This window comes from Ischnura elegans, chromosome 5 (assembly GCF_921293095.1).
Source record: "Ischnura elegans chromosome 5, ioIscEleg1.1, whole genome shotgun sequence".
Taxonomy (NCBI): domain Eukaryota; kingdom Metazoa; phylum Arthropoda; class Insecta; order Odonata; family Coenagrionidae; genus Ischnura; species Ischnura elegans.
This window is the reverse complement of record NC_060250.1, coordinates 104,085,497-104,113,073: the sequence shown is the minus strand read 5'-3', so window position 1 is coordinate 104,113,073 and position 27,577 is coordinate 104,085,497. Positions and strand designations below refer to the sequence as shown.

Below are 27,577 nucleotides of genomic sequence, written 5' to 3'. Positions count from 1 at the left end.
AAAAATAAAATAAAATGAAATTTAAAGAACCACTACGTTTTCATTGTTGTATTAAACCTGTGTCTATTTATCACAGCGTCGTGTTAATTACGGTATATATTTATGGCTTTCAGAAAGATCTGCTTTCTCTATTTCACTATCGGCTGCGAATCCTATGCTCTTTCGTAACTGACAAAACTGACAAAGCGGCTCTCATTTCCGTCTCAGACTCCACTAGGAAATAGTTTTTCAATGCTAATTTACCAAATTTCACAATCCTAGGCGCTATTTATCGGGAAAATCTTTCTTAGAAGAACGAAATTGAAAGAGCGACATTCACTACCACATCTTCAGGGAAGCAATTTCGGTCTTGGGAATTTTCTGATTGGTCCTCTATCCTCCACACTCCCGCATCCAACGGCTCAATTATCATACCAACAACTTAGAACTTGCTCGTTCTTTTTTGAAAATGCCAGCTGGCGACGGTGGAATATGTTATCGGGTGGAATCCATTTCCTCGTGAGTGGAGGACTACCGATCGAATACAAGGTGCCACGGAGGAAAAATGAGGTGACGCAATCGTGGGTGCGGCTGTGAAGCTTCGACCGCTTCTTAATTGCCCTCGCTGAAGTTGTCAACTCCGTTACCGCATACATTTGCGGGTTTGAAGTGTACTCGTGAATAATGTGCAGCTGTTACTGGATCTTGATATGATTATTATTTTTTTATTTTTAAACACCTCCGATACTTTTTATATTCCTTCAGAGGGAGCTGTTAAGAGGAGATAGAGAGGGTTTGGATTGATCATTGACCGAGAGTATTCTGGAGACCTTGATAGAAGGAAAGTCGTGGAGTAAGCGGGAAAGGTGGTGGCGAAGAACATGGATCATCGATAGGTTGAAGAGCAATAGTCCCTAAGCCTCATTCACACCGGTTTAGTTCGACTTGACTTTGGGTGTGAAAAATTGATAAGGCCGTCTCCTCGCTTATAAAAATTTCAAATGGATTCACTCGAATTGGTTGAGTCAATATTTTGAGGGAAACCAAACACTATCCTAATTTTATCCTGAAGGAAGTAAGATATTAAAGTGATTTAAGATAGGCGAATAAAGCTAATGCCGGTCCACTAACATTGATTTCAAGGTAGATTCGCGGTCTGCGCTGTATAAAGAGAAGTACATATTTCTGTTATCAGGCTGGCAGTATTCAGTCACATCATTACGTCAAGTTTGTTGATGCAAATGAAGATTAATGGTGGATTGTAGAAGAGAATGCAATAGGGAAATGGTGATCATTCTTAATTATTTCATTTTTATTTACCTTACCATGCAAGGCTGTCCGTAAAAATATTACCTCATCAAACAAAAACACACGTTGCTCTCGAGAAGAGTAAATTTAAAAATTACCCAAAAGATTCATCCTGGAATTTTTCTGGGTAATATTTCGCTCCTACAGTGGTACTCGAGGCTCGAAGTTTTTCGATGCCAGTAAGGTCTTTAAATATGAATATAATTTTTAAAAAAAGGAGCCTTGAAGACCCAACTTAGACTTGTCAAGTGAAACAGCAATCAATGCAATTTGTTGAATTGAGGAGTCACATTCCATATAAACTTATCTTATCATTCATATTTCCTGTTACGGCTGTCATTTTACTACAATGTAATCTTTTCTTTCTCGTTTCAATAGGTTGGCGCGGAGACCGGGCCTGAAGCCGTCGTCACCATGGTGGTGACGGGGGCGCTCCACGGGAGGGACCTCCTATCGCTCCCCATCCTCGCCCTCTGCCTTTTGGCCGCCTTCTGCCCCGTCGACACAGGTGAGTCCCCGTTCCATCCTCACATTTAGTGATATCCCCAATTCCCTATCCTTCAAATTCAAACAAGAAGCTTGAATTTCTATTTTTCGTCTCGAAATAGTTAATCGCATGGTTGATTCAGAAATTCTGCTCTTACCACAAGTGTACTTTCGTTGTCTTTTACTTTCTATTTTTGTTAAATGTCGTTATTATTACTGAAACTTGAAAGGTGAATTTTTTTTATATTTTGTTTTTTGTTACAGTTTTAGTTGATGACATTTTGAGCTATTGCGTTTGTGATATATTGGCCCCGGCCGCAAAAGGAGAAGCATTGTTTTCCTACCGCCCACAATCCAGCGCCCTAAGCGTCACTCGCGATTGGACAAGTAATCATCTATTGGAAGGAAATATTCCGTAGAATTTATTTAAATTGCACAGCTTTCGTCTTTAATCCTAGTAGCCTACAATAAAGACACTAACTATTGTATTTGCATATCGAAAGTATGCCTCCATAAGTTGAGACAAGTTCTATCTAATTCTAAGTCTAATATATTTATTTATCAAATCAAATTTATTTATCAAATTGTAAAGAACTAGGTAATGAAGTATAAAAATGTTTTAAGCTGATAAAATAAGCTCTAATAAATAATACTTTCATTAAACAACATATCAATAACAAATAAAAACTTAAAGCCATAAAGATATTAATGCTGTTATCCAGAGCACTGGGTAAAATTTTTAAAATCAGCATTGACTGAAAATTTTCAGCTCAGTTAATTTTATCTCTCAACCCTCAACCCCAAAATTTCCGTGCAAACGAATTTTTCCTCGCGAATTATTGGGATTAAAGGGATTACTTCCTCGACGAGTGAAACCCCTATTCGGTGCCTCGCACTCGATGGGATCATCCTTCCTCAGGGACGGCCTGGCTTATCCTTTGCTTCTCTCTCTCTCTCTTTGCGATCCAATCTCCGCCACTGCTCTGCAAAACGAGACCATTAAGAGGGGATGATGGAGCGCACATATCTCTTCCCCCCGTTGAAAGTGGCGGCTGCTCTTGAAATTACTCCCCGCATACAGCAAGCAAAAGGATTTCACTCCGTGCATAACGGCGGTTTCAACTGCGTGACTCACTCACCCTGCGAGCAGGAAACACTGAGAGAGGCAGAGGGTAGGGTAAGGGAGAGGGTTGGATCCTCTAAGACCATATGGTCTGCAAATACGGTTGTTTATCCCCCGAGCACTAAATCAACACAGCGCGGGGTTGGTTGGTGCGGCTCTTTTTTTTTCGATACGGATCATGACGCATGAAATGCAGTGATTCGCCACCTTTACGGCCTTTCGCAGAACTGGTGCTGAAACTCTGGACGAGATATTTTTAAAATAAAATTGCCGAGCCTCCGAAGTAATGTTTCTTCACCACACTTTTCAGCATTCGAGACGAGATATAAAGACTAGGGTCAGTGCGGCTCGCTCCTTGAGAAGCTGGGTTCAGTTGCAACTTGAGGATCGCTGCACAGCAATGGACAAGAATGCTTTCTCCATAAGGAACGAAGTTTAATGAACTTAAAGTCTCTCCGCTGTTAGAGAGACAATCGAGAAGTTTGACGCGGTTTAATCAGTGTAAAATTATTTCAAAATAATCATGCCATATGTAAATCAATTATATTTTGTCATAATTTTAATATCAAGTTTTAGCATTTACATGCTTTCCCTTAGCATCTTTTTCATATCACCACATCTAGATAAGAAATCGACTTGAGAAAGCTATTGCCCTATGAAAGTTCAACCTAATATTTTCGGTGTGCATCTTTGTTTTATCCTGTTTTCAATACATAAATTCTTTGTTATTATCGATGATGAGATCGCAAGGAACACCTGCTCTTTAAATAAAAAATAGCTTCGCTAAGCACTAAATCAAGGAAAAGGCCCTCACATGATAATCTCATTGGTTCTTTTTTTGGGAAGATTCCATAGAAGATAGGATTAAAAGAACCGGGAGCACCTTCACCTGTTGAATCGTTTCTTAAGCGCTCTTTAAAAGGAAACGATTATTGTGCTAAATTTTGATCTGCCAGCTGAGAAACGCGTGAGATTTGCGATATTTTATTTTGCTTCAGGGAGATAAGTGGCCATAAAATAGAGTTAAGTTGGCTATTTTAACTGTGAATTTAAATGAGTTAAACATTTTAACTATCTGCTAGGACATAAACATTGTACTTAAATAGAAAATATTCATCATCTTTTGCAAAAGAAATTTTCTGAAAAAGCTTGGTTTTTCATTTGGAAGCTCTTGTGCTAGCAGCAGTACATTTTATAGTAATTGAATAAGACGCCGGTAATGATTTTGCTTAGTATTTAAATATTTTATAGTGGCTCTTTAGCGTCTATCTCTAGGAGCAGGCTTACTCCGACGCCAGGTTTTTCATTAAAAAAAAACACCTCATTCCTCTCTAATATCCTACGATACCCTATTATGCGTTTTACGTTTTCCAGAGGAATTTATTTTTTCCTGTTCATTGAACCTCAACTGGTTACTTTTTGGTACGATTTACTAACAAAAGGATATTTTTATTATAAATTAACTTAAACCGTAAAAGAGAAACATATGAATAAAATTTTCAATAGAACTTTCATCGCCTTCACAAAATCGCCTTGTTTTCAATTATCAATTGTTTGTATCTGCAATTTTTTTAAACGCGAAAAAATGTAACTACTAAGCGAGGAAATAGTTTGGTTGTAAGGTTGTTTCAATCAGTGAAATTAACTTCAATGATGTAGCTCTTTGGAGTACAACGTTCAATCACTTTATATTGATGTTATCGTTACGCGTAAGCTACTATCCATGAATCTACTAACTCCTTATTGCCTGCTAATACAAAAATAAGGTCTATCCCCTTTCATTCTATCTAAAAATCGTATTCTCTCCTTCTTCGTACCCGCCTACCATGCGTTCTTCCTCCTAGCGCGGTTTTAGCATTACTTTCCCTCTTATTATTAGTACTCGGTGAATCCTAACCATCTGTATCCTCCGTATTTCAACCATTGAAGTCTCCTTTTATACTGCTTGTCATAAAGTTGTCACTCATGGTGGGAGTTAGTGCGGGAACTCGGCAAAATCCAACGGTAGCTTACTGAGAGGACATTGCGTATCCAGCAGGTGCTGCTGCAAACCCACCCATCCTCCTCTGCGGCGTGACCTTCGTTCCCTAGGGACACCGGAAGAGGTGCTCAACTGCGTTAGGTGGTCAGCCGGGGCGAGTCGCTCGCTCCCACTCCCTTTTGCAATAACCGTTCCTTCCCCTCCAACACCCTGGATGAGTTCAATCAACCGCCCTCCGATAACCACCACCACCGCCGCCCGAGGAACCTGTTCCACTCCTCCCTCGCCGTCCGTCCCTCCCCCGCCCTGGACCGAGTGGGTCATTAATAGCCGCCCGGGTGAGGGACCTGATCTTTGGACATTGGCGGGAACTGTCGTCCCATCTCCAACGTCACTCTCTCCCCTCCGTATCCCGGCATCCTCTGTCGCAGAAAAGTCCCGAAATGCGAGTCGTGAAAAAAAAATTAATCTGAAGAAAGGCAAGTCTTGAGAAGTTTCGAGAGAGATCGAGGAGGGAGAATGTCATCATACCTCGGGATCTACCGTGGCCTCCAAGACCGTTGGCTGTGCCGTGCGGCGGAAGGTGGTCTTTGATGTCGCCAGTGCGCGGGTCATGGGGCCCATCTCACTGGACTCTTATTTCGAGCCCATAAAACGTGTAAATAACTTGAACCTAAAAAACCTGAAGATATGTATAGTAAGGTTCATTCATGAAACTAGTTATTGAAAAACTTCACTCATAGGGAAGTAGCGCCGGCGGCATGTTGTTGCGATCAAGCATCGGGAAATTTTTCATTCCTGGCAAGTGACATTGGAAAGTGATAAGCAAAATCCTTCACTTTCGTGAGATCTTATTTGCAATGCATAATTTCTATTCGCCATTCATTACTATTACTATTACTATTAAATACTTCTACATATTATATAATACGTAGCCGATTTATTTCAGAAAACCTTTCCGTGAAAAGATTTGTGTTCGGTTTATCCCCCTTTGACCATAATGTTCGTTTTTCTCTGGTGGTGAGATAAGGATATTTTTATATCATATTCAATTAAGTTACAAGTTAGCTTACATTCGTATATGATTGGCAAAAATTCATATCGATAATTACAGGTTTGGATTCGCTTTGATTCTGCTAAATTTCATACTCTTGTTTTAAAAATGAAAGGGGGCAACGATCTATTCCCAATTCAATCATCACATTCAAAAGTAATCTTCAACAGCGACTTTTTCATTATTTTCCCTTCTTTCTCACGCATCGTCGAGATGGTTTCACGTAAATCCACGTGATACGACCCGGATACATATTCATAGGCCAATCTAAAATAGGAAAAGGCTCGAAGTCAACGACCGAAAGCGAAAATATCAGAGCTATTGGAACATAAACAAGAGATCAATTTTCGGATGGAAGCGGACTGGTTTTTGCGATGTCCAGGGGAAGGTAGCGGCGAAGAGATTTACTGGAGCGTTGTGGAGGAGGGAGATTTCAACGCTCGGAAGACGTCTCAAGAGGTTTTGAACGAGTGAAAAAGTTATTTTTTAGAGTGACGGATGGTGATTAGCTCTCGGCCAAGTGGTGTCGGTGGGAGGGGCTGGCGGATTCGCGTAAGGGAAGGAGACATCCGGTCGAACGGTGTGAACTCGAGAGCTCCAGGGAGATGATAGATGGATGGAAACGATCGATCGTATCTGGATTGGCCGCCTGAGTGATTATTATACTCTCGGGCGATGAAGTCCTTTGGCAAATGATGGTTCTCGGCCTTTATTATGGGAGCCAAGATTAAAAGTTTCCTGTTTTTAAACCAGTGACTTGGGAAATTTATTTATTCCGACATCGTACTGATCGCTTTTCATATATAATCCTTGAAATTAACGAATCGATGTTGTTCGATACGAGATTTTATGGTGTTTCTCTACAGCAGATTATCTCAAAATTGGGCTGGATTTTATCTAATACATTTGAATAAATTATTTGAAATTTCAAAAACACCACAAAGATTTGAATCGACTAATCTTTCCCACTTAAGGGTGGATGCAGATATTTTATATTTGGTGTGGCTGTGTTAGAGGAAACATAATCACAGATATACTAATATCGTATGCCCCGCAAATTTTTTAATGGGAACTTTCTGAAGGAATTTTTTGAAGGAGACTTGGAAGAATGACATAATGTATTGTGTAGAAACCTGGGTCAGACTATTTTTTTAAAAATGGGGATCATGCAATATTAGTGCATCTGTGATTATGTTTCCAAATAATGGAAGGTTACACGGGATTTCAACCGGGTCAGGTTCTCCAACTCCATCTCGGCCGACGTTTCGATGGGCGAGTTGTTCATCGTCTTCAGGGCATGTAGAGTCTTGAAAATCGTCCTCCTTAGGAGAATCTGACCCGGTAGAAATCCCGTGTAACCTTCCACAACTCTATGCTCCGGGAAAGCCTACGATCATTTTCCAAATAATCTTTGCTGTTTCCAAAAGCGCTAAAATGATCATGGGAAAATCCCATTCATCTCTTGAGAATGCCGTCGTATCAAGTGGGTGAAGAATTGCGACACCTTCCCTTTCACAGGACCTTCATGCAATATTCATTTCCTATCCAAATACCTGCCGCTCATGAATGGGAGTGAATCTGAGAATCGGTTATGTCACCTGGGCGAGTGGGCTAATCCATTTTCACGACCGCTGATTCATTCCCCGAATCCACACCCTACGCGCAATACGACACCCAGTTCTCGTACCTGGAAAAACGTTTTAAATACCTCCCGACGGCTGCGAGGCGAACTTGGAGAAAAAAAACAGTTGGCGAATGGAGGCGCGAGGACAAATGATCGGAGTCGTTGGAATGGTGCTGCTTCTTTTACGAGAAGCGCTCACCGATGCGGAGACAATGGCTAGGGAGATTGAACTTCCCCGACTTCGCTTCCCTTTCTCGCTTGGCAAGGGACCTCTTTCTTTTAGCGGAGAGGAAGGAGGCTGGATAAGTGGAGGTAGAGATAAAAGCAGAAAAGTCGAGCAGATAAAGTAGATCCGGCATCGTCGGCGACTGCTTCCGTTCGATTCCTGTGTGGGTTTAAGCGTGTAATTGAAAAAAGGCACTATAAAGCCGTAAAAATTTTTGGGCCCTCGATAACCATATCCTTTTCTCGAATCGCAGATACCTTTATGCCGATTAATCAGTTCAATTCAGATTCGAACCCTTTAGTCATCATTTCTTCTATTGGGTGGAAGGGCTACGTTAAGAGGCAACTAACCAGGGTAAATCTCTAACACCCCTTCGCAGACATTCGCGTGAATATGGGAGCCACGATTGTCAGATTCGCTAGCTTAACCTCTGGAGTGAGCTTGCGCATAGCGGACTGTAGCTGCGAGTCCCTCGCTTAGCTTTGGAGCGGGTCTTATCGAAGTCCCTTGTCCCGAGCAGTCTTATTACATACAAAATCCTTTAACTTAATATCCTCACGTGGCTGCAGAAAGTATGGATACTAAGGATATAGAGTAAGATATTTTGGGTAGGACTAGGATGATTTTGGGCTTTTGATGTCTTTTCTAGATTAAATTTTTGGAGTGATGCGTAGTTTCATCCCATTCCCTCGATGGTATGCGACCTTTTACTGGAATACGCACAATGCAATCGTAAGGTCGTCCTGATGTTGGGTAAATTTACATTGGTTATTTCCGATTGAAAACTACAAGATACATATTCATGCAAGCACTATGAAACTCTCATTTTTGGTGGAAATTTTCGAATAAAATTAATCCAATAAAATCACTAGTACTCCATCCCGAGGGCCTGGCTTCAAAACCTATGTCTGTAGGCATCTTAGTGAGAGTAATTGAAAAGGAAACTCGATGAGGGCTTCCGTTGGTGCTTTACGTGGATATTATACGGGCAGTGGTCTGTGTGTCTGCACAGCGCCCGACGGACACGGAGGCGTCGGTCCCTCCAACCCGCCCGTGACGGCGACGGCAGTAGAGCGGTCGGAGGGCGTGCCGCGCCTTCAGCCGTGAGTTATCGCCCAGCTTCGGGATGACTCTCGGTGCTGTCGACGGCGGATGAAGGCTGGGCGTGGGGGACCGTGAATAAGAGAGGGTATTATCTCGAAGGGGTGGGAATCACGCGCTGGCGCGATACCCGAGGGTGTCCGTCTGTCCCTCTCGTCTCCTCTGGAGGGCAGTTGACAGTTGAAGACGGATGACCGCTCGCTAGGACGCCGGCCGCATCCAATTTAAACCAGGGTGGGAAGAACGATCTCGCAGATCGAGGGAGGATAGTCCGAGGTTGTGATCGGTGTTTATTTTTTGGCAAACTGATCCATAAGTTTTGCGTGCAGCGCGCAAAATGGAAAGATCATCTCAAAATGGCCCATTGATTCCGAGAAAAAAGTACTTTTTGACCGCTATAGTGATTTTTTGGCAGATGAACATTATAACTGCAGAATTAAGTCATCAAACCAAGCTAGCATAGAAGTTGAAGGCGTTTTTATACTCATGGATAGTAATTTTATCAATGGCAATGCATAAAAATACTTGGGTACAGCTGACTCGAAATAATTGGAGCATTTTACGTCGATCTTTCCGTCATAAGTTTTATACATTTTATTAATGATTTATTCACTATAAAAACTGACTTCCATCGTTCACTTACAGGCAGAAAAGTTTAAAATCCCGTTCTATGTGTTCTTTAAATCCCATAACTGTCCCGATTATCCATTTAATTGGTTTCTAATTACGTGATGGAGAAGAGTTCTGAAGAAGGTATCCAGCTGTTGAACCCCTTTTTGCATACCATGTTGCTGGCCTATCATGAGCTTGAGATCTCCAGTGGTGCATGTTTTATCTGTGCGCTGGACGGCCGCGGCTGGCTGCCTGGCTGGCTGCAACTTGAGCGAACAACTCTTGGAAGTGCTTGCTGCCATCTGTCAGCCATTCGCCGAACGATTCAAGCCTTTTCGAGCTTAGAGCATTCAGCTTCACTCGCAAGCCTTGCGTCCGTTAGGAAAGAATGAATGGAAGTTTGCGTTCAAAGAAACCAGCAGCTGTAGACCATTAACTCGTATCCTATTATAATGAAAATACTATTTTTTACGCGTAATGTAAGCACTTATTTAATTTATTACGATTTATTTTTTCGATTTGTTTTATTAAATTTTCCTTGTTGGATGAAAATGTTCTTATTAGAGGAAAACTATTACTGTAAACTTCTTTACATGAGACTATTCGCTTGAACTTCTAGAAAAATTAAGATTTTTTCCTATTTCAATCTAACGCTAATTTTTCGAGATCTTGATTAATCTGAACGTTTGACTTGATTCGTCGATGATATGATCTCGAAATACTATGGCCTGATTTTTTCAATTTCTCGCCAAGTATAGCAATTGATTTTTTTTTTATCAATAAAGACAATTAAGATTATAGCGCGGTGCGGAGCAAAGCGAGGTGGCAATATTCAAGTTCTCCTGCAAGCTAAAAATCGAAAATCTACCGGCTGTAATCGATTTTGATGGATTATTAAAAACACAAATTCGACTTCGATGAAATTGGAGTGAGATAATTGAATTTTCCATAGGTTTGAAGTTAAAAAGAATAATGGCATTGCTTAAGTAACCCCCTAGTAAAAGTTTGAATTATGCCTTCATTTTTCTTATGTCTTTCTTATTTTTTCAATTCAATACATATTCTTTTAGTCTAATCTTGACCCTTTTGCTAAATAATTCACGCACTCTAACAGTATATTACGACAGGCCGATTCCTCCATAGTTCACTCTTGCGCGTGGCCCTTTATTGTGTTTCCAAAGGCCAGGTCGGCTCAAAGTGGGGGTGAAAGTAGGCGTCTCGGCCGCTTTCCCGCTTCGAAAACCATTTTGATTAAGATCTAATTAGGGGTAAATTGGATTCCGATCACGCAATGCGTTACCAAATCGCTTTCGCCGTTTAACTTAGCGTCGCATTCAGATCCGTGTTTACTAGGCAAACGGCATGGAAGGAATTCCTAAATGAAGTTGCGTCTGTTCCAACCCCGGTGTTTCCATGAAGAGGTGGCGTCACCACGGGCATTGCCTCCAGCCTGCCTCAGTTGTCAATAATCATTTGCGCCTATTTGTAACTTTTGAAAACGTGAAAAAATGTACCCACCAAATGAGGCAATAATGAGGGAAATTGTTTCAATCAGTGGCATTTACTTCAATGATGTAGCCCCTCGAGGCACAACGTTCAATCGTTTTTCATTGATGTTATCAAACTTTATACTTCACGACCCCTTATTATATATATATATTTTTTTTTAATCACGAGATGTTTGACCCACATCTCGTGATTTAAAAAAAAAATATATATATATATATATTGATGTTATCGTTGCGTATAGGTCACTATCCATTAATCTACTTTCTTGTAACAGCCTAAGAGCTAACTTCCATATTATCTGTACACAATTGTGCTGTGACGGCAAGTTAATGTAGGCTTGCACAAATCAATAAATCTGTGCGTTCGGCCATTCATCCTTGTAGTAAGTACTTAAATGGTACTTTTGGTTTATCGTTTGTTTTCTTTCTCCTTAAATGTCGTGTGCATTCTTACTTGAATCATTGTTTTCCGCTGCGAGGCTTGACTTTGAAGGTACCTTTAATAAGGCCCCATAATACCATTGAACCATTTTGCGAAACGCAAAAATCACTCATTTTTACGCATCCGTTTAAGGTCTAAATGGCGCTATTGTGCTGACCGGCAAATAATAAACATCATGGGTATTCGTTTTAACCCTCTTTTAATCGAAACAGCTTTAATACTTCTCCTTTCCTCTTTAACAAGAGGAGAACATGGTACTTCGTTTGTGTACCACCGCTCGGATGCTTTAGATCTTTGACGAAGTGATCGGAACTCCAAAGAAATTTCACAAGAAAAATTTGCATCTGCAATACGAAGAAAATGGTGGATTCGTCGAGATTAGGGTTGATGACCAATATTGCCCAGCACCGACCTTGCAATCCGGATTTTTAAGTGTTGAAATAGTTTTACCAAAAAATTGCGTTAGGCCTATCTTCCAATAACACTCAAAGTAGTTTTCGTCGATAAGGGCTTCTCGAAAAAAAGCATAGTTTTATACAGCCCACTTATGGCTTTATTAGCATCGTTTATGGTTTCATTAGACGTTGATAGTCGTCATTATCAAGTTCCCATTATATATTTTGAAACTATGGTCGATATAATTATAGTCTATGTAGGGAATGTACAGAGCAAAGTTTATTTTCTAATCTCGTCGTTGCAAAAGGTTGGCGTGAACACTACACCATGCTTATGAGGGCCTCTGTAAAATTTTCCACGTATGCTACGTTTAATTTGCTCTCTGAAGTCTCCTTAAGATGATTTTTAATGCTTCCGGGACGTCCGAGAGCTTTCGCCATCTCAGTACACAGTGAGAAATGTAAGGACCCCCTGACTTGTGTGCGGCCGTCTTGATGCGTAGTGTCCGGCACGGTGCGGTGCGGTCGGAGATTGGCGGGGAAGGTGCGCGCGTTGCTGGAGAGGGAGTATCCGGCTGACCTTCCACGACCCCCGACCTCCGGAGCGCTGACGGCCCTCCCTCCTCCCCTCGCTCCGCCGAGTCTACCTCCACCTCTTCCCCCCTCCCTCCCCCACTCCTTTTCCCTCTCCTCCGGCCGGGCACTTCCGTGAAGTCACGACTCTCCACCTCGGCCGCATCTCCAAGTCTCACGCCATCCCTCCCATCTCTTTTTGTCTACCTCCTCCCTTCGTTCCTCCAAGAGTGGATAACACCGGCGCTGGAGCCTCCAGAGGAACGTGGGAGGGGAGCGTGGAGGTTTGCACTTGTCTCCACTGTGAAGCACCATACAGGGACCCGTTAGTGTGAGCATCGTGCATTTGAATGGCTACTTCCGCCGCGCGTTGATTCGCCCTCCTGAGCATCGCCTGCATTAATTTTCCCAGGAACGAGAAATTGCTATGTGCGCCGCGGTGTTCATTTATTCATTTTCTTTTGTTCTTCCTCTCTCTCGTTTAAATGTAGAATCCAAGGAAGCGTTGAGCGAGCCAAACAACATTTTTTTTCTCGCGCGGCGCCATGGCTATAATGGGAAGAAAGTATGAGGCAATGCATCGGTAATGGAGATTAGTCTTGCTTTTTTCCCCTGAATGCGGAATTGATTCTCCTGAATCTCGTGCTTTGATTTAATGAACCGATTCCTGAATCCCAGGGTATTATCCTTGCATTCCATTTTATTCTAAATTGAGGTATTTCCAGTTTGGTGAATCAGAAAAATTGATAGGAAAAATGTTTTACTTCATTTTAGTTTGGCCCCTTCCTGACCTTTCCTGCGTTTATTTTGTCCGACTTCAAAAATGTATCCCTTTGCGTAACTAAAGGCGCCTAACTCTCTATAGAGTAGTAAAAATCTTTATTTGAATTAAGTGATGCAGTACATAATGTAATATGGACAAAACTAAAATTAGACTTTGTATGTTTCGCACATTAATGGGAAGTAAAAGCAGGTTAGGCAAACCTCAAGGCATAGGCGGATTTAGGGGGAGGGGACTGGGGCACGTGCCCTCCCTGACGCTTAAAAAAATTGCCAAGATTTTTCATATGTTTATCGTTACGTTTGTTTTATTTTATATATTACGGAGCTATTAACTTTCATATCAAAATAAAGATAATATTCTCGTAGTAATTGTTTCATTTTGTTTTTAATCTCAAATATAAAAAGACCGTTTTCCTGTCAGGCCCTTGTGCCCCCCAGAAACAAATTCTGAATCCGGCCTTGCCTCAAGGGAGTATTCTTTGGGAATGGCACCTAGGTTTCAAGGTTTATATCCAAACAATTGCGATTAAAATAAATTTTCCATGTTTTCCAATAGTATTTGTGACTTAGCACCTGCCATCCTCTTCGCCGGTGCAGATTCCTTCCGTTCGCACAGAGAGCGCCCTCCCTTCCAAAGCCTGGGAATCAGCCTCCTCTATAGCGTAGTTCCCGCCTCGGTGCCGCATGCATGAAACGCGGCAGATTTTTATTTTAGGGCGCCATAAATTCTTACCTCTTGCCTTATCGACGGCGCTGACGTCACTGCACTGAGATTATATCTTTCCATGGCAATGATGATGGAGTTGGAGGAAGGACGCAGAGTGGTTATTTGCGAGGAAAATAAAACCTCATCAGTTTTGCAACAATCTTTTTGAAACTTGTATGGTGTTGCAAAAGATAAAAGTAATATTGAATGACGTATTGCGGCGGGAGTTAACTTCTTTAATGCCATCGTCATCAATCCTCACTCTACTACGCATTATCACTTGGGTGTTATCTAGCAGACAATATTTTAACACCATTATTCGGCGCAGTGTGCACTTACATTTCAAGAGGGTATATCTCCCTCATTCTCATTTCTCACCTATTCTTGGAGTGGAATTGATTTCTTGCAGATAATTGTAGTACTAATGAGTAGTATCTTCCTCATCCATTCTGCCTTTATTGCTTGTGAAGTATCAAAAAAGTAGCCACAATAGTAATGTAAAGTTATATTTTTCTCATTGAAATCCTTGAAGTAGAAATTATTGTTATAGCTACGAATAATGATTTGTTGGAAATTATTAATCATTAAAGCATTTTTCTAATCTTTAGATTCTTGGATCATTATTTAAAATCAAATGTAAAGCAACCATGGGGCAGGTAATTCAATCCCCATCTTACAAATAACAGACATCAGTTAAATTCCTTTAGTCGAATATCGGGTTGGTGTGGTTGATAGGGTGTTGGCTTCCCACACAGGCCGGGGTCAAATCGTGGTGTTGGTAAAGATTTTCAGAGACTGTAGTTGAAGTGCCTGGTGCCCGACTTCTGAGCGTTTCAAGTATAACTCCGTCGGATGGGACGTTAAGCCGCGGCCCCCTTGGCGCCTTTCGTTAAGAGTAAATTCCGATGCAGCTTTTTTCTGCACCCTTCCCTCAAGGAGCAAATTACCTCAGCTATCGGTCGAACCCTCCGAATATTATACCATTAGTTATTTATCATTATTGCAGTAATTTTAATTTTATATTGGATATATTAATGAAAAGTATATCCAGAGTATTTTCTGAACTTTGAGAGGTTATATTGGTATTCATGCTGGGAATGATGTTTGTAACAAATGGAATTTTCCTTCTCCCACAGCTCCATGGCATCAAACAAAGCACTCCCCGGACCGCCATCACCTGCAGCAACACCGCCTCAAGTACAACCCCCGAGGTTACCACTACGAAACCCCTCACGGCCACCACCTTGATCATCATCTCGAACAGCATCACGAGCACCATGATGAGCAACACAAGGAAGATCACCAGCTGGAGCAGAAGCCTCTTCCGTACCCAGTTGATGACTTCTACGGAGGTAAGCACCCAAGGACACGGAGCTGCGAAGGCTTTCGCGACGTTGGAGATGCTCACGAAACGTTTTACTCGAGATTGCGTCACATGTGCTGCTTCAAATTGACCGCAGTTTTATCCTGTTTTTGAGTATTCAGAAGGAAGTGAAGATCCCATCCAGTTACACATGAAAATCATGTCACTTCTGAATTCGTCCGAGTAAAACTCAACCTTAGTAAGGCTATGGAGCAGTCTCCAGCGAACAAATTACCATTATATACCTAAGGAACGCTTATTTACATTTTGAAAATCTGTGCTAATGATTTATTATCGTTTACGCCTCCATATTTGTCAAAAGTCAAGTTCGGTAATCGATGTAACAAGTATAGTAAATTGCAGCACTAAGGTTATTATTCACAGGAGGAATGGAATTAAAGTATGTGGTTGTTACGATTCATGTTTTTAAAAATATTATTAAATTAGTATTATTAAATGAAATTATTTTCATGCTATTAAAAAAATTAGAAGCGCTGATTCGAGTTCATTGCGGGTTGAAATATTTGAATGCTAATTCTCGAATGAAATCTTTAGTAAACTTCTTTTTATCCACACTTTCTCCAGCCATTTCGCATAAAAGCCATCTCCGATTTTCACTTTAAAATTTCGGCATTCCTTGCCCTTGGCATCCCATTCCTCTGCGTCATAATAGGCTATCATTCGGATCCGTGATTTTTTTTTCATTTTTGCTGACGCGTTGATAATTCTTTAGCTAAGAAAGTTCATGTCATATTTCTGAGCCATCCTCTCCTACTTAATCAGCACCCTTTTCGTCCGTCGTCCTTCCCCATTGGTAATTGTTTCAGCCTTCGAAAGTCCTGCTGAGTCGCTTCACAAACCCATAATTTTGAAGCGTCAACGATCAAGGTGTCGATTTCTATTTGTCCATATGTTGAGATACCTCGCCAGCAATCAGCGCTTTGTGGTATGTCAGTCTATAGACATTGAGGAAATTCGGCGCGTTGATTTATGCCTTGGAACCGCTGGAATTCCCACAAGTTCCTTGTTTAATTACGCTCGCTTAACTCATGGTTAAATCGAATTCCCACTGCTTAGTAGTTCGTAGGAATCAGCCTTCGCTGAGGCAATGCAGTGACCATCTACCTCTTCGTGCAATGTAGCGTGACGCTTATTTTCCACCCCAAGGCATTGCTCAGTTTTCTCGCGAAACCCACACAATGAAGTAGATGAGAGATTAAAAAATCCTAACCTTGTCGGATTAATTTAACGACCAACTGAGTGGGCATATATTACTGATGATGTGAAAATCTTCGAGGTAAAGTGGTATTAAGTTGTTTCTTGTTCCTTTGAATCACCTTCAATTCATTCACCAGCAGGAACCTCTCGACGCATTCCCGTAAATTTGCGAAAAATTATTTTCGTTTTCACTACAGCGAGCATGGTCTTATTTTTTTTTTGCCTGGAAGTTTTGATTTTTTTAACCACTGGTATTTGCGGAGTGGAGGAAAAACAGTCCCCTCATATGGCGGAGTGAGGAGTTGAGACCCTGCGCCAACAGCTAGGCTGCCGATTTAAGGGTCCCTTACAGCAAGATAGATTAAACGCGCGAGATTCCTCAAAAAATAATAACACTCTGCTACTTTCATTCAACTGCGTCATGAGCAGCGCAATGACAACTTATTCAGACGATATTTGATAGAAGGAAGAACGGCAGAAAGATGACCTTGCGACATGTCGGGTGTATGGAATAATTAAATTCATGTTTTAGAATTTTAGCGTAAAAGCAGCGTTCGGTCCTTTCAACAGAAAATTTTGAAATACGATCGTCGAAGTCTTCTTTGGTCCTCTACCTGGGCAGGTATTTAGTAACCAAAATTTCATTTACTATCTCTTTTAGCATTCAGAGTGCTTCTTAAAAATCAGAGGATCATATAATCAAATCAGTCTACAAGAAACAGCACAGAGAATTTGTTGTATGATATGGGGAACGATGTGATAGAAGTTCTTAATATTAGTTAAATGAAAAATTGCAATACCTCCATAGGATAAATTCGAAAACGACGTGTTTCGTTGTTACAACTACAATGTTCCACTTGAGAATGTTTTGTAACAACGAAACGCGAAAACGACGAATGATTCCTGTGGAAATATTTCAATATTTCATTTAACTAATATAGGATTTTCAATTTATATTTTTCCACTACTACCCTTATCATCACCTTTTTTACTTCGGATTTTATCAAAATCGGATGATGGAAGAGGTCGGCGTGAAAACGTCCACAAAAAAAACCTGAATCGGTGGATTTTACAGTCAATGTACAGGAGATATGAGTGTTCCGTTGTCCCATGCTTCTCGTTTCACGTCATCTTTGTTGTAGAGAATATGAAACTTTACCGCGCGCCGCCTCCTCGTTTCTGGGGAATTTAGTCACTCTGTTGCCACCTCCTCTTGCACCTTGAGTCCCTCTCGTCGGCCCTTGCGCGCCAGATGCGGATTTCCTGGCCCCGGCCGTGCAAAGTGAATCTTCCGTGAAGCAATCTTTTGAAGACGACGACGTTTCCTAATGAGCGAAACTCCCTTGAGATCACAAGCGTGGAGAGACCCAGTGAGTGGGAGAGGAGGGCTTCAGGAGTTGGTCTTCGAGTGTTGGGTGCTGGAGGAGAGACGCCAGGCAGCGAGCTAGATGGAAAAAAATGCCCAAGCCGACGAAACGGTCGAGGAAATCCGGTGCATGTGCTCGTAAATTGAATCATCACGCTTCCTAAAACGAGATTTTTGAGTCCCAGAATGAAGGTCACAGGAAAGAGCTGAGCATTTTCCAGGGCGACAGTTCATAAATTCCGCAGCAATCCGGGAGCGATTAAATTTAGCTTTGATGTTTTATTTATTTTATTTATGTATTATGTTTAATGTTCGCTCAACATATACATAATTATAGGGCGAACAATACAAGAATATAACTACAAAAAAATTGAAAATAAATTGGACATAGCCACAAAATAGTAACAAACATGATAAAAAATGCTGAAAAATATTAACTAAATACTATCACAGTCGCGAAACATATTCTTAACATCTTTTACAAAGCAGTATTTCTTTTGACACAAGTCTAGATTGTTGAAATTTTTGTTATATAGTACACAAATCCTTCGTATTGGCGTATTCGAACAATAATTTGTTTTAACCTTTGATATGTAAAATGTTCTTTTAGCACATCAGCTGCTAGTTATGCTTAATTTCCTTCCGCATTACTATGATTCTTGAAGGATCAGCACATTCATGACCCCTGAATCCCAAATCGGGATGTTGGATCGGCCCAAGCGCGAATGTGAATTCAGCGGAATTCAAAATCACTGAGAATTTAAAAAAGTTTTTTCCGCTCAGGTAAGCAGACAGAATGATTCGTGTGATATGATAATTTCTATTTTTATGATTTAATTTCATCATATGGATGTTTAGTTGACAATATCTTCCGCCAATTAAGAACAATTTACTACTACTACTAGACAAGAGTAAAAACTATTCCCTGGACATTGATAACTTCACTAGGCTCGCTTAACTGGATCTCGAACCTGCGACCGGTCGGTTGGCAATCGGATACTACCCCTATATTATTCCCTACCCCTACCGGAGCCGACTTTCGCCGGAAAAGTTTTAAACAGAGGAAAATTAAACAACATGATCTTGGTTATTTTTATATGATTGCAAGATAATGGCTAATCCCAGTTCGCGGGGATTAATTCTCCCTTGTTTTGGTAATTTTCTTCAAAAAAATTAATTTTAGTGATCAAATTCATGACATTTTCGGAAGACGATGGCTTGATTTTAATGTTCACCACTTCGGGTATCTATTGTAGAAATAGAAATATTATCTATGGAAATACGTGAAACAGGATTTAATGAGACGAAGTGAAGCTATACACGGCGTCCTCTGCTCTTCTGAATCGAGAGCGTGTCGAATTTATGTTTCAAACGCACGACTGCTTGCAGCTCCTGGCCGTCCTTGGAGTTATGGAGATGAGAATAATGAGGTAACTGGAGATTAGCAACTCACGAAGCATGGCAGTGGAACATGGAATCGTGGGTCGAATGGAGGAAACATGGTTACAATGCTCTTCCCTTCAGAGAGCACCAAACCAAGACTACATAATAACGATCGATCGAATAAATATTTGCAATCAAACAAATAATGAAATTAGCGCGATATTTATGCCACAAATTTGAATCTTACTATATGTTCATGTCATCATTCATAAAGTTATAAATTTTAATGAATGGGGCCAACTTGGTTTAGTGAAATGTTACAAAGAACCGGAGAGATAATCGGCATTGTTTCCGAGAACGTTTATGTAAGGTCATCTGTTTATCGACCAATTTAATAATATTACTTCATCTATACCGTGAAATAAGAAGAAAGGGAATTTATTTGCCTTGGGCGAGATTCTAAACTGAATCTCTTAAGATGCTAACATGCTAACAATATTCAACCGATAATTGCGAGATCTGGATTCGATTTCTGGTAAAATCGTTTTCTCCGCAGCTAGTTTCCTAATAAAAGCACCGGGCGTAACTATGTTTTATTTATGTTGCCATGTATTTATTTTTTCATGTAAGGCTATAGAATATTTATATTTTATGCCAGTCAAGGATATAATATTCGAAACATTGTTCTGAGGCTGAGCAGATTTTTCGGTCGCGCTGATCTATAGTAGGTGCGATTCATCACAGAAAACAGGCCGACCGCATCGGATGCGGGCGCAAAAAACGCATTTCCTCACGTCCAGCGGGAGGCATTCGGTGGGTTCGGGTCGACTCTTTACGCGGGCACCTGGCGGATTTCGTCGCCGGATCACGAGCGGATTGATTGGGGCGCGGAGGCCGCCGCTGCGGACAACAATGGACAGAGGGTCACGGCGCGATAGGTTAAGGGTGAACCTCGCCTCAATCCCCCCATGGCAGACCCGAACACCAAGGTCAGCAGTGCCGTCGCAAAGCCTCGCGCACCATGACCGTCTCCGCCCTCTTTAGCAGCTCCGCCGACCGCAAGGAGATGGATGGGATGGGGGTTGGTGCTGGGAGGGAATAATGCAGGCGAGGTCCCTTAAGCTTCACCTCGGCATTGAATAGGCCCGAAAGCCATTTCGGCAGATGAAGGAGGAGGTTGCCAAATCAGCAATTTTTTGGGTATGGGATGCGAGAGAATTCTCTTAATTCCCATTTTATAAGATTTCCCAAGCTCCTCTCCAAATGCGGATCTCCATGAAATGGGAATATATCCGAAGTAAAAATACCAGGCCGTACTACAATATAAAGTAAAATCTCCGAAACTGATTGTGGGTGACTTAGTAAGCCTATATCCGGGTTGAGAATAAAACGGTTACCCAATGGGAGCCAGGCTCTTAAAGATTCTAAGCTTATTTCTCGTTAGCGTCAAAATTTTCTTCTATAATTTAGGTAAATGAATCGATTTCTGGTAATAATTTTCTATTTAATTATTTTCCGGATTATTGCTTTCTTCGTGAATGTACACTTCTGCCAAGTAGCAGCTCACCTAAGTCATCAAACCTCCTGAGTCAAAGTTACATCTATCTAAGATTTATTTAATCATAGTATCGGTGACTGTTATCCTAGAAATGATTGCTAAAATTTACTGATTAGCTGAAGACGCTTAGTATAGCATATTCTCGCTCAGTGTAGCATAGCTGACGAGGGAGGAAATCTCGTTCATCATACGTGATATGTAGTGTAATAATAGGAATTGCAGTACAGTATTTGAACAGAGAATGCGTAACAGAATTTGTATTCATAAAAGTATTGTCCATATGGTAGCTATTTAGGATGTTTCTCGTATGTTTCTCCGAAGTAATTGTTTTCACTGTTCACTCAATATATAGGCTTTTTATCCGCTTTTAAATCCGAGGTGTTTTTCAAGGAAAATTTGTTTGTGGCGACATAAAAATGTGATTGTTTTTAAATCTAGTAGGAAATAATGGGATTCACTTGTTTCCCATCATATTTCATCGCTCAGAAGCTTTTCAAATTCACCTGTCAATAAATTTCCCCGATCGCACTCAAAAAATCCCTCTTCCCGGAAAAAATGAAAAAAGCCTACCGGAGGAACGCATTCCGGGGAGCGATTGAACTTGACTCCCGTGGCCTTCATTAGTAAAGCGTTTACCCTCTCGACCTCTGCCTCCATTATTTTTTTAAGGCTTAAAATTGTGAGGGGGGAAGACCCCGCGAGGACGCCGCCCGGATCCGAGGCCACCGGGCGGCCCCTTCCCTCCTCACCGCAACTCTCGCCGGATCCCGAACATATCCCAATCGAGAAGATGTTCCTCGCGAAATAGCTTCGATATCACAATAAGATCGCACCCAAAACGACTCCCCACCTGCGGCCGTGATATCCCATTCTCGTACCGCCAAAAATCGATGGGATAAGCGCCTAGCTCTTTGCCTCTCACGATCACTCTGTATAATGTAAAGGCTTACTGAATCACGGGCTTACTAAGTCTTTGATATTTTTTTATTCCCAAGATCGTAAATCGTTAGCATTTTCCACGCTCTTTTTTCACAATTTTTAAAGTCTTGTTTCCCGGTCTTTTCTTACTTTTTATCTACGCAGAGAATAGGAACTTTGTCACCTCCGGAATTCCCTCTGTGCCCGTAAAAGTATCTGATTGCGAACCTTTCTTCTCCAGCTATGTATTCCCCGCACTATCATCCATCATTACCCCTGTTTCCACCGCAACCCACAATACACGTAATACGCCTATACTTCCCTGAGCGCGAGTTTGAGAGGTGAGCGGGATAGGATTGACGAGGATAAATTGAGCCCTTTCAAAGTAAAGTCAATCTAAATCTAGGAAACGCATAGAAGGCCTCAGAAAGAGTCTGCATTAAAGATCAGGATTTAGGATTAGCATGATGGTCTAAGTAGTTGGGCAATCGGGAGAGGATCATTTTTTCATAAAGAGAGACTTAAAAACGTATTTCCTCGTCATTTCTCGATTAAATTCTGGTTAATTTTGGTGGAAAATTTCATCAGTAGTTAATAACAAGACTCCTTCAGCCGAAATATCTTGAGATCCATAATTTTTGTTCGAACAAGTGAATCAACAACGACAATTCAGAGACCCTTCCTGAATTTTCTGATGAGAAGTACCGAGATCTTATTTCTATACGTAGTATGTGGTTGTAAATGAAAAAGAATTTGCTTTCAATACTAATTACGAGAGATTTAATCGCTAAAATGTTATATTTGGCTAGAAGTAAGCGTCTCAGTAGTTCTCACTCCACTATTGTAGAAACTAATTCAACGTCGATACCGATTACGAGAGATTTCGCTAAAAATAGTAAATTTGCTTAGAGATAAGCGTTTCAACAGTTCTCACTACCACTCTTGTTGAAGCTAATTCACGACTTCACTTAAAAGTCAGTCGTTTTGGAAGGAAAATTTTGAGAATTTCTCACGTCTCTCGCAGCTCCTCCGCGGTCCCCTGGAGCTGTGCGAATGGAGAGGATCTTTTGACGGCCCGCGGCACGCCCACCGCATCTCCGGTCACGCATCGCAACCACCTCCCCGTGAACCTCCTTCCCCCACACCTGTCGACCATCAGGATATGAGGACCCAAAATGCGCGCGTGTTCTCGTAGTTATCCATTCCCGAAATTGTTACCAACTTGAAAGAGCGAGCTCCTGCTAGCCCTCCGACGGTAACGGCCGCAATGCTGCAAGCCGAGAGAAAAACCTGTTAAGGCCGTTTTACGCGGGGCATATCCTTGCGAAGGTTAGCACTGAAAACATTTTCATAATTACGAGAATGCGAGCTCGGAATTAGAGCAGGGGCTATTTTGCCATCTAGCGTCCATGCATTCACGCAATTCACCGCTTTGCACGACACAGTTTTGACTGTGCCTTCGTACATAGGTCAGATTGCACAATGAAGTACCCCGTGTAAAACGGCGTTTACGGTTCGATTCATTGGAGTGACAATGGGGAGAAGAGCTTAAGGGGAAGCATGCATTAGTGTTGAAATAAATCTTTAGAGCACACATTTTCAAAATCTCAGCACTTGAAATTCACAATTCAGTATTTAGTGTCTCCGCGTTAAAAATAATCGCATAATGACCAAATAAATTTACATTTAATAGCGATCGAGGCTTTGCTTTCTTTATATCGTGACTTCCGTTAACCCACGGTCATTGTCGATACGTATTTGGGGATTGACTCAGCCGTCTGTCTACTCCCTGCCAGTCGTGTGACTAATTCCAGCAAATTCAACGTCATCCATCCAATAACATCATGTCAATCGTTAGTTGAAGGTCGGCGACTAGTAATAGGAAAGAGTACATCTCCGAAAATTAATTTTGAAATATTAACCTTCACGTCAAAAAATAATTTCCAATTAGATATCAGACTTAAGCATCTGCTTTCCCTAAGGATTGAGCGCTCCTTAAGATCAACACTCCATCCGTCGAAGGGGACGTTTAGCCATAGACGTTTCCCCTTGGTGTATATGCGTAAGAGCAGGGTGCTTTCTCAGCTTTTTTTCTCTCCACTCATCCTTTAAGCCAAAGTGATTTATCTTACGGTCGCTTCTTCCAAATATCAATCACGGCGAAATGAATCGGCTACAATTTGTGTGGATTACCAGAATAAGAGCAACTTCCACTCTGCCGCTATTGTTATGGCTAATAGAAATGAAATCGCAGGTTCGATTATAACTCACTCTGAGCGACTCGTGGGGACGTCTTGTGTGTCATCTTCGAGTACGTCACAATTCAGCGTTGTTTCCTACTCGCGTCGCGCGCTTGCGAGAGCTGTGGCATTGTGCCGCCGATGGAATCCGTGGAGATTGCCCGTGGACTTGAGAGAGGCATCGAAGTGAATCACTCAAATCACAACACAATGGCTCTTCCATCGCTCACGACGGCTTCAGAAGTCGCTTCGTAACGATCGGGCGTTCGGATCACGTGCGGAGGTGTCCTTGGCCAAGGGCCGTGCGAGAGGTGCTCACCACTTACCTGTTGGCTGTGGCCAGGAGGTCAGGGAAGTGGGAACAGGTCATCGACGGTAAATCATAAGGAAACACTAAATAATCGATACAAACATTTACAAATCAACGTCCACCCACGATAATAAAATGATCACGTGATTATCGACGATATTCGAACCAAAACTTGGTTACGAAATTTTAATGTCTTAGAGCAACTTTTTAGCAAAAATTAGAGCAACTCGAAATTTAATTTCTTCCATGGTGCTGACGGTTAAATCCTCAGCAGCTAATCTAGAGGTCGCGGGCTCGAGTCACGACTGAGTTCGTTTTTCATCGCTAATGGCATGGGCGCATGAGAAGTTCTATTGGACCGGTGCAGGAAAACCAAATGACAAGCTGCCTCGTTTGGGATTTAAGTGGAGTACCCATAAGTGGGCCAACATTATCGTCCGTAAAAGTAAATATTAAATCATTCTTATTAGTGCTCTGGGTAATGTGTCCTCTCAATGAAAGTATCGCAGCATAAAACAAAGTAGGTAAGAGATGTAAAACAGAAGACTTATGTGCGAAAATATTAGCTAATGGAAGAATACAGAGGAGGCTGTGTCTAACCAATCCCAAAATTGCTGCCTAAATATTATGAATTTCTTGGAAAATTCATCGCCTATATCATGCCAGCTCCAATACATTAGGTCTGATTTATCAAGGGATATGGATACAATTTCCAGGGAGCAGGTATAGTCCAAAAGAGACGCAGGTCCCTCATTTTCACAAAAAAGGATATGAAGCATGGACTAAAAAATTTATTATTAAACTATGTGGTGGATTCATATGGGGGTAGGGGGCGTGTTCCCCTACCTTGTGGGGCCAGCCGTATTGCCAAACATTGTAGAACCACAATTGTAACTTTTTATATCATAAGATGGCAGTGTCTTGTGTACGTGTAAAATCACTTTAGGTAAAACTTTCTGTAACTTTGCATGTGGCTTGTTTATTTTTTATTACTTTAAAGGCAAAGGTAACTCAAAATATATTTTGTGCCCCTACCCCTTGAGTTTTTTCTTTAAATGCTACTGTTATTAACAGATGAATATTTTGATAGATTAAAATAATTATACCGAGCTTAGAATCCTCTGAAAATATTATTCAGTCTCTACCATTCTATTTTACTCAAGAAAACTGCAAATGAGGACTTTATCTGCATTGAGGATGCATGAAATGCACACATTTTATATCAGAGTAGTGAAGGAGCTGTATCTAAATATGCTTTTCAACTTTCCTTCACAGATCCTGCTGGTGGTTGCTACTATAATTACCAACATTACAGCGAGGGTGACCGTATCACAACAAATGAACCTTGTCTCAACTGCACATGCCGTGGAAGAATGCTTATGTGTTACCTTCGTGTCTGCCCCTTCACCAAGGCCATTGGACAGGACTGTGTGGTGGAAAAGAAAGCTGATCAGTGCTGCCCAACTATCACTTGCCCTGAAGGTTGGTATCCTCTGAACTGAATACAAAACGAACTATATGTTACTTCTCTGGTCTTTAAGAACAATTATGCGACATTTTTCAACCGTATCAATATAGCTCCACCTTGGAACTTTTTGTGTAACCTGATCTCTTGAAATTTTTTACTAGAACCCTACCACTTGTTCACTGTGGCCTATTATTTGGATTAAAACATCCCCTATATATCATACTTTGCAAACTATCCCAACATGTAGGCCATGTTGTACGTCAACCCTCATTTTTACTGGAAGATATGTTTTCAACTCGGTACTGAATGTTGGACATATTGTCTCATTATGTGGAATTTTGAAACTTAGTAATTCTGTCTCCCTCTATTCAAGTATATTTTCTTGCCTTGTACTGTAGCTTTGTGCTATTTTTATTTCCAGTTCCTGTTCAACTGATTTCAAGCTCAACTGAGTCTACGCATCATGGATCCCTTGAAACTGAACTTGGCTTCCCAGATGACTATGGATGCACCATTGATGGCGTCTTCTATACGGATGGAGCACAGGTAATATTAGTTAATTAGATATCAGCTAGTTAAGTTCGGAAAATGAGAAAAAATATTCATTCGATGGAATGCCACTATGACTGTCATGATATGGTTATAATTTTTCTACATTAATGGACATTAATAGCTACATTTTTCAAACCACATACCCTTATAAAAATCATTAACCATGGTAAATTTGTCCAAGTAGCGGAGGTGGGTAAGGTAAAGGATATGGGAGATACCCTTTTGACCCTATTTTTTTATTGTTCATTTTTTAAGTAAGTTGAATTAACTGTATTAGTCACAGTTACAATTCTCTCATCTATTCTATTGTATTGCCATAAAAACAGCTTATCTGAAGAAGTTTACCAACAAAAATATCTCATTAAAGTGATCAATGTTTCATGTTTATTGGTAGGTTCCCTCTGACTGGAAGAAACCATGTGAGCTCTGCTACTGTATCCGTAACAGAACTGCTTGTGTGATGCAAGAGTGCACCCTCCAAGTTGATGGCTGCTCACCTGTATACCAAGAAGGCATATGCTGTCCTGTTCGCTATAACTGTGGTAAGTAAGAATTCCATGATCATCTTATATAACTCTTAAGCAAAGATTCCAACAGTGGGGCAGCGAGGGGGATAAACCCCCCTCCCCCCAGAGCTCTGAGAAATTTTTAAGTTTAATCCATTTTACTTAATTGGATTGATTTTACTAATAGGATATGTGTAAGGATTAATAAAATATCCCTAAGAAAGCCGTAAAACTCACCATTTTCAACTATTTATCTAAAAATTCCGCAATTTGTTAATCTCACACCTACCGCTTATCCTGGTGGGTATTCCATACCCCCACATACCCCGGTATTAGTTGCACCTAAACCCCCCCCCCCCCAGTCTTAATTCCTAGCTGCGCCCCTGGACTCCAAGGCTCCATAGTTATGCCGGGTAGAATTGTAAACTGTCATAAAATGTTCAAAAGAAGAGATGAGCTGGGTGCCCAAATTCAAACTATACTAATGAAGTGCTAACCATTGGATACATAGATTTTTATTGGTGGCTGATTGAGTGACTCAAGTATTTTGAGCCCAGTATTCAGTCACTTTTTCATTAGCACAGTAACAAGACTTTCTCGAGATTTATTTTAAAATGTATTTATACATTCCTGCTGAATTATTTTGAGTTATCATACTAAAAATCATCACTTGCTCAGTGACTCAAATAAACGATTACATATATTGGTTGGGATTAGTGAGGGTATGACTCACCCAGGACTTAGCCACAGAGAAATTCACTCATTCAGGGCTGGGGAGGCAGTTTCTTTCCCTG

At 41.1% G+C, this 27,577-nt stretch overlaps 1 protein-coding gene across 1 annotated transcript in view; it reads left to right on the top strand.

Annotated features, from left to right (window-relative positions):
- Positions 1-1,676: 1,676 nt before the first annotated feature.
- The window catches only part of LOC124159362 (cardiomyopathy-associated protein 5), a 45,905-nt gene continuing 20,004 nt past the window's right edge, over positions 1,677-27,577 (top strand). Inside the window, exons 1-5 of the mRNA XM_046535128.1 lie at positions 1,677-1,795; positions 15,038-15,253; positions 25,533-25,739; positions 26,147-26,271; positions 26,672-26,819. Of these exons, the coding sequence (XP_046391084.1) occupies positions 1,702-1,795; positions 15,038-15,253; positions 25,533-25,739; positions 26,147-26,271; positions 26,672-26,819 (790 nt within the window). The 5' untranslated portion in view covers positions 1,677-1,701. The remainder of the gene's footprint in view (positions 1,796-15,037; positions 15,254-25,532; positions 25,740-26,146; positions 26,272-26,671; positions 26,820-27,577) is intronic.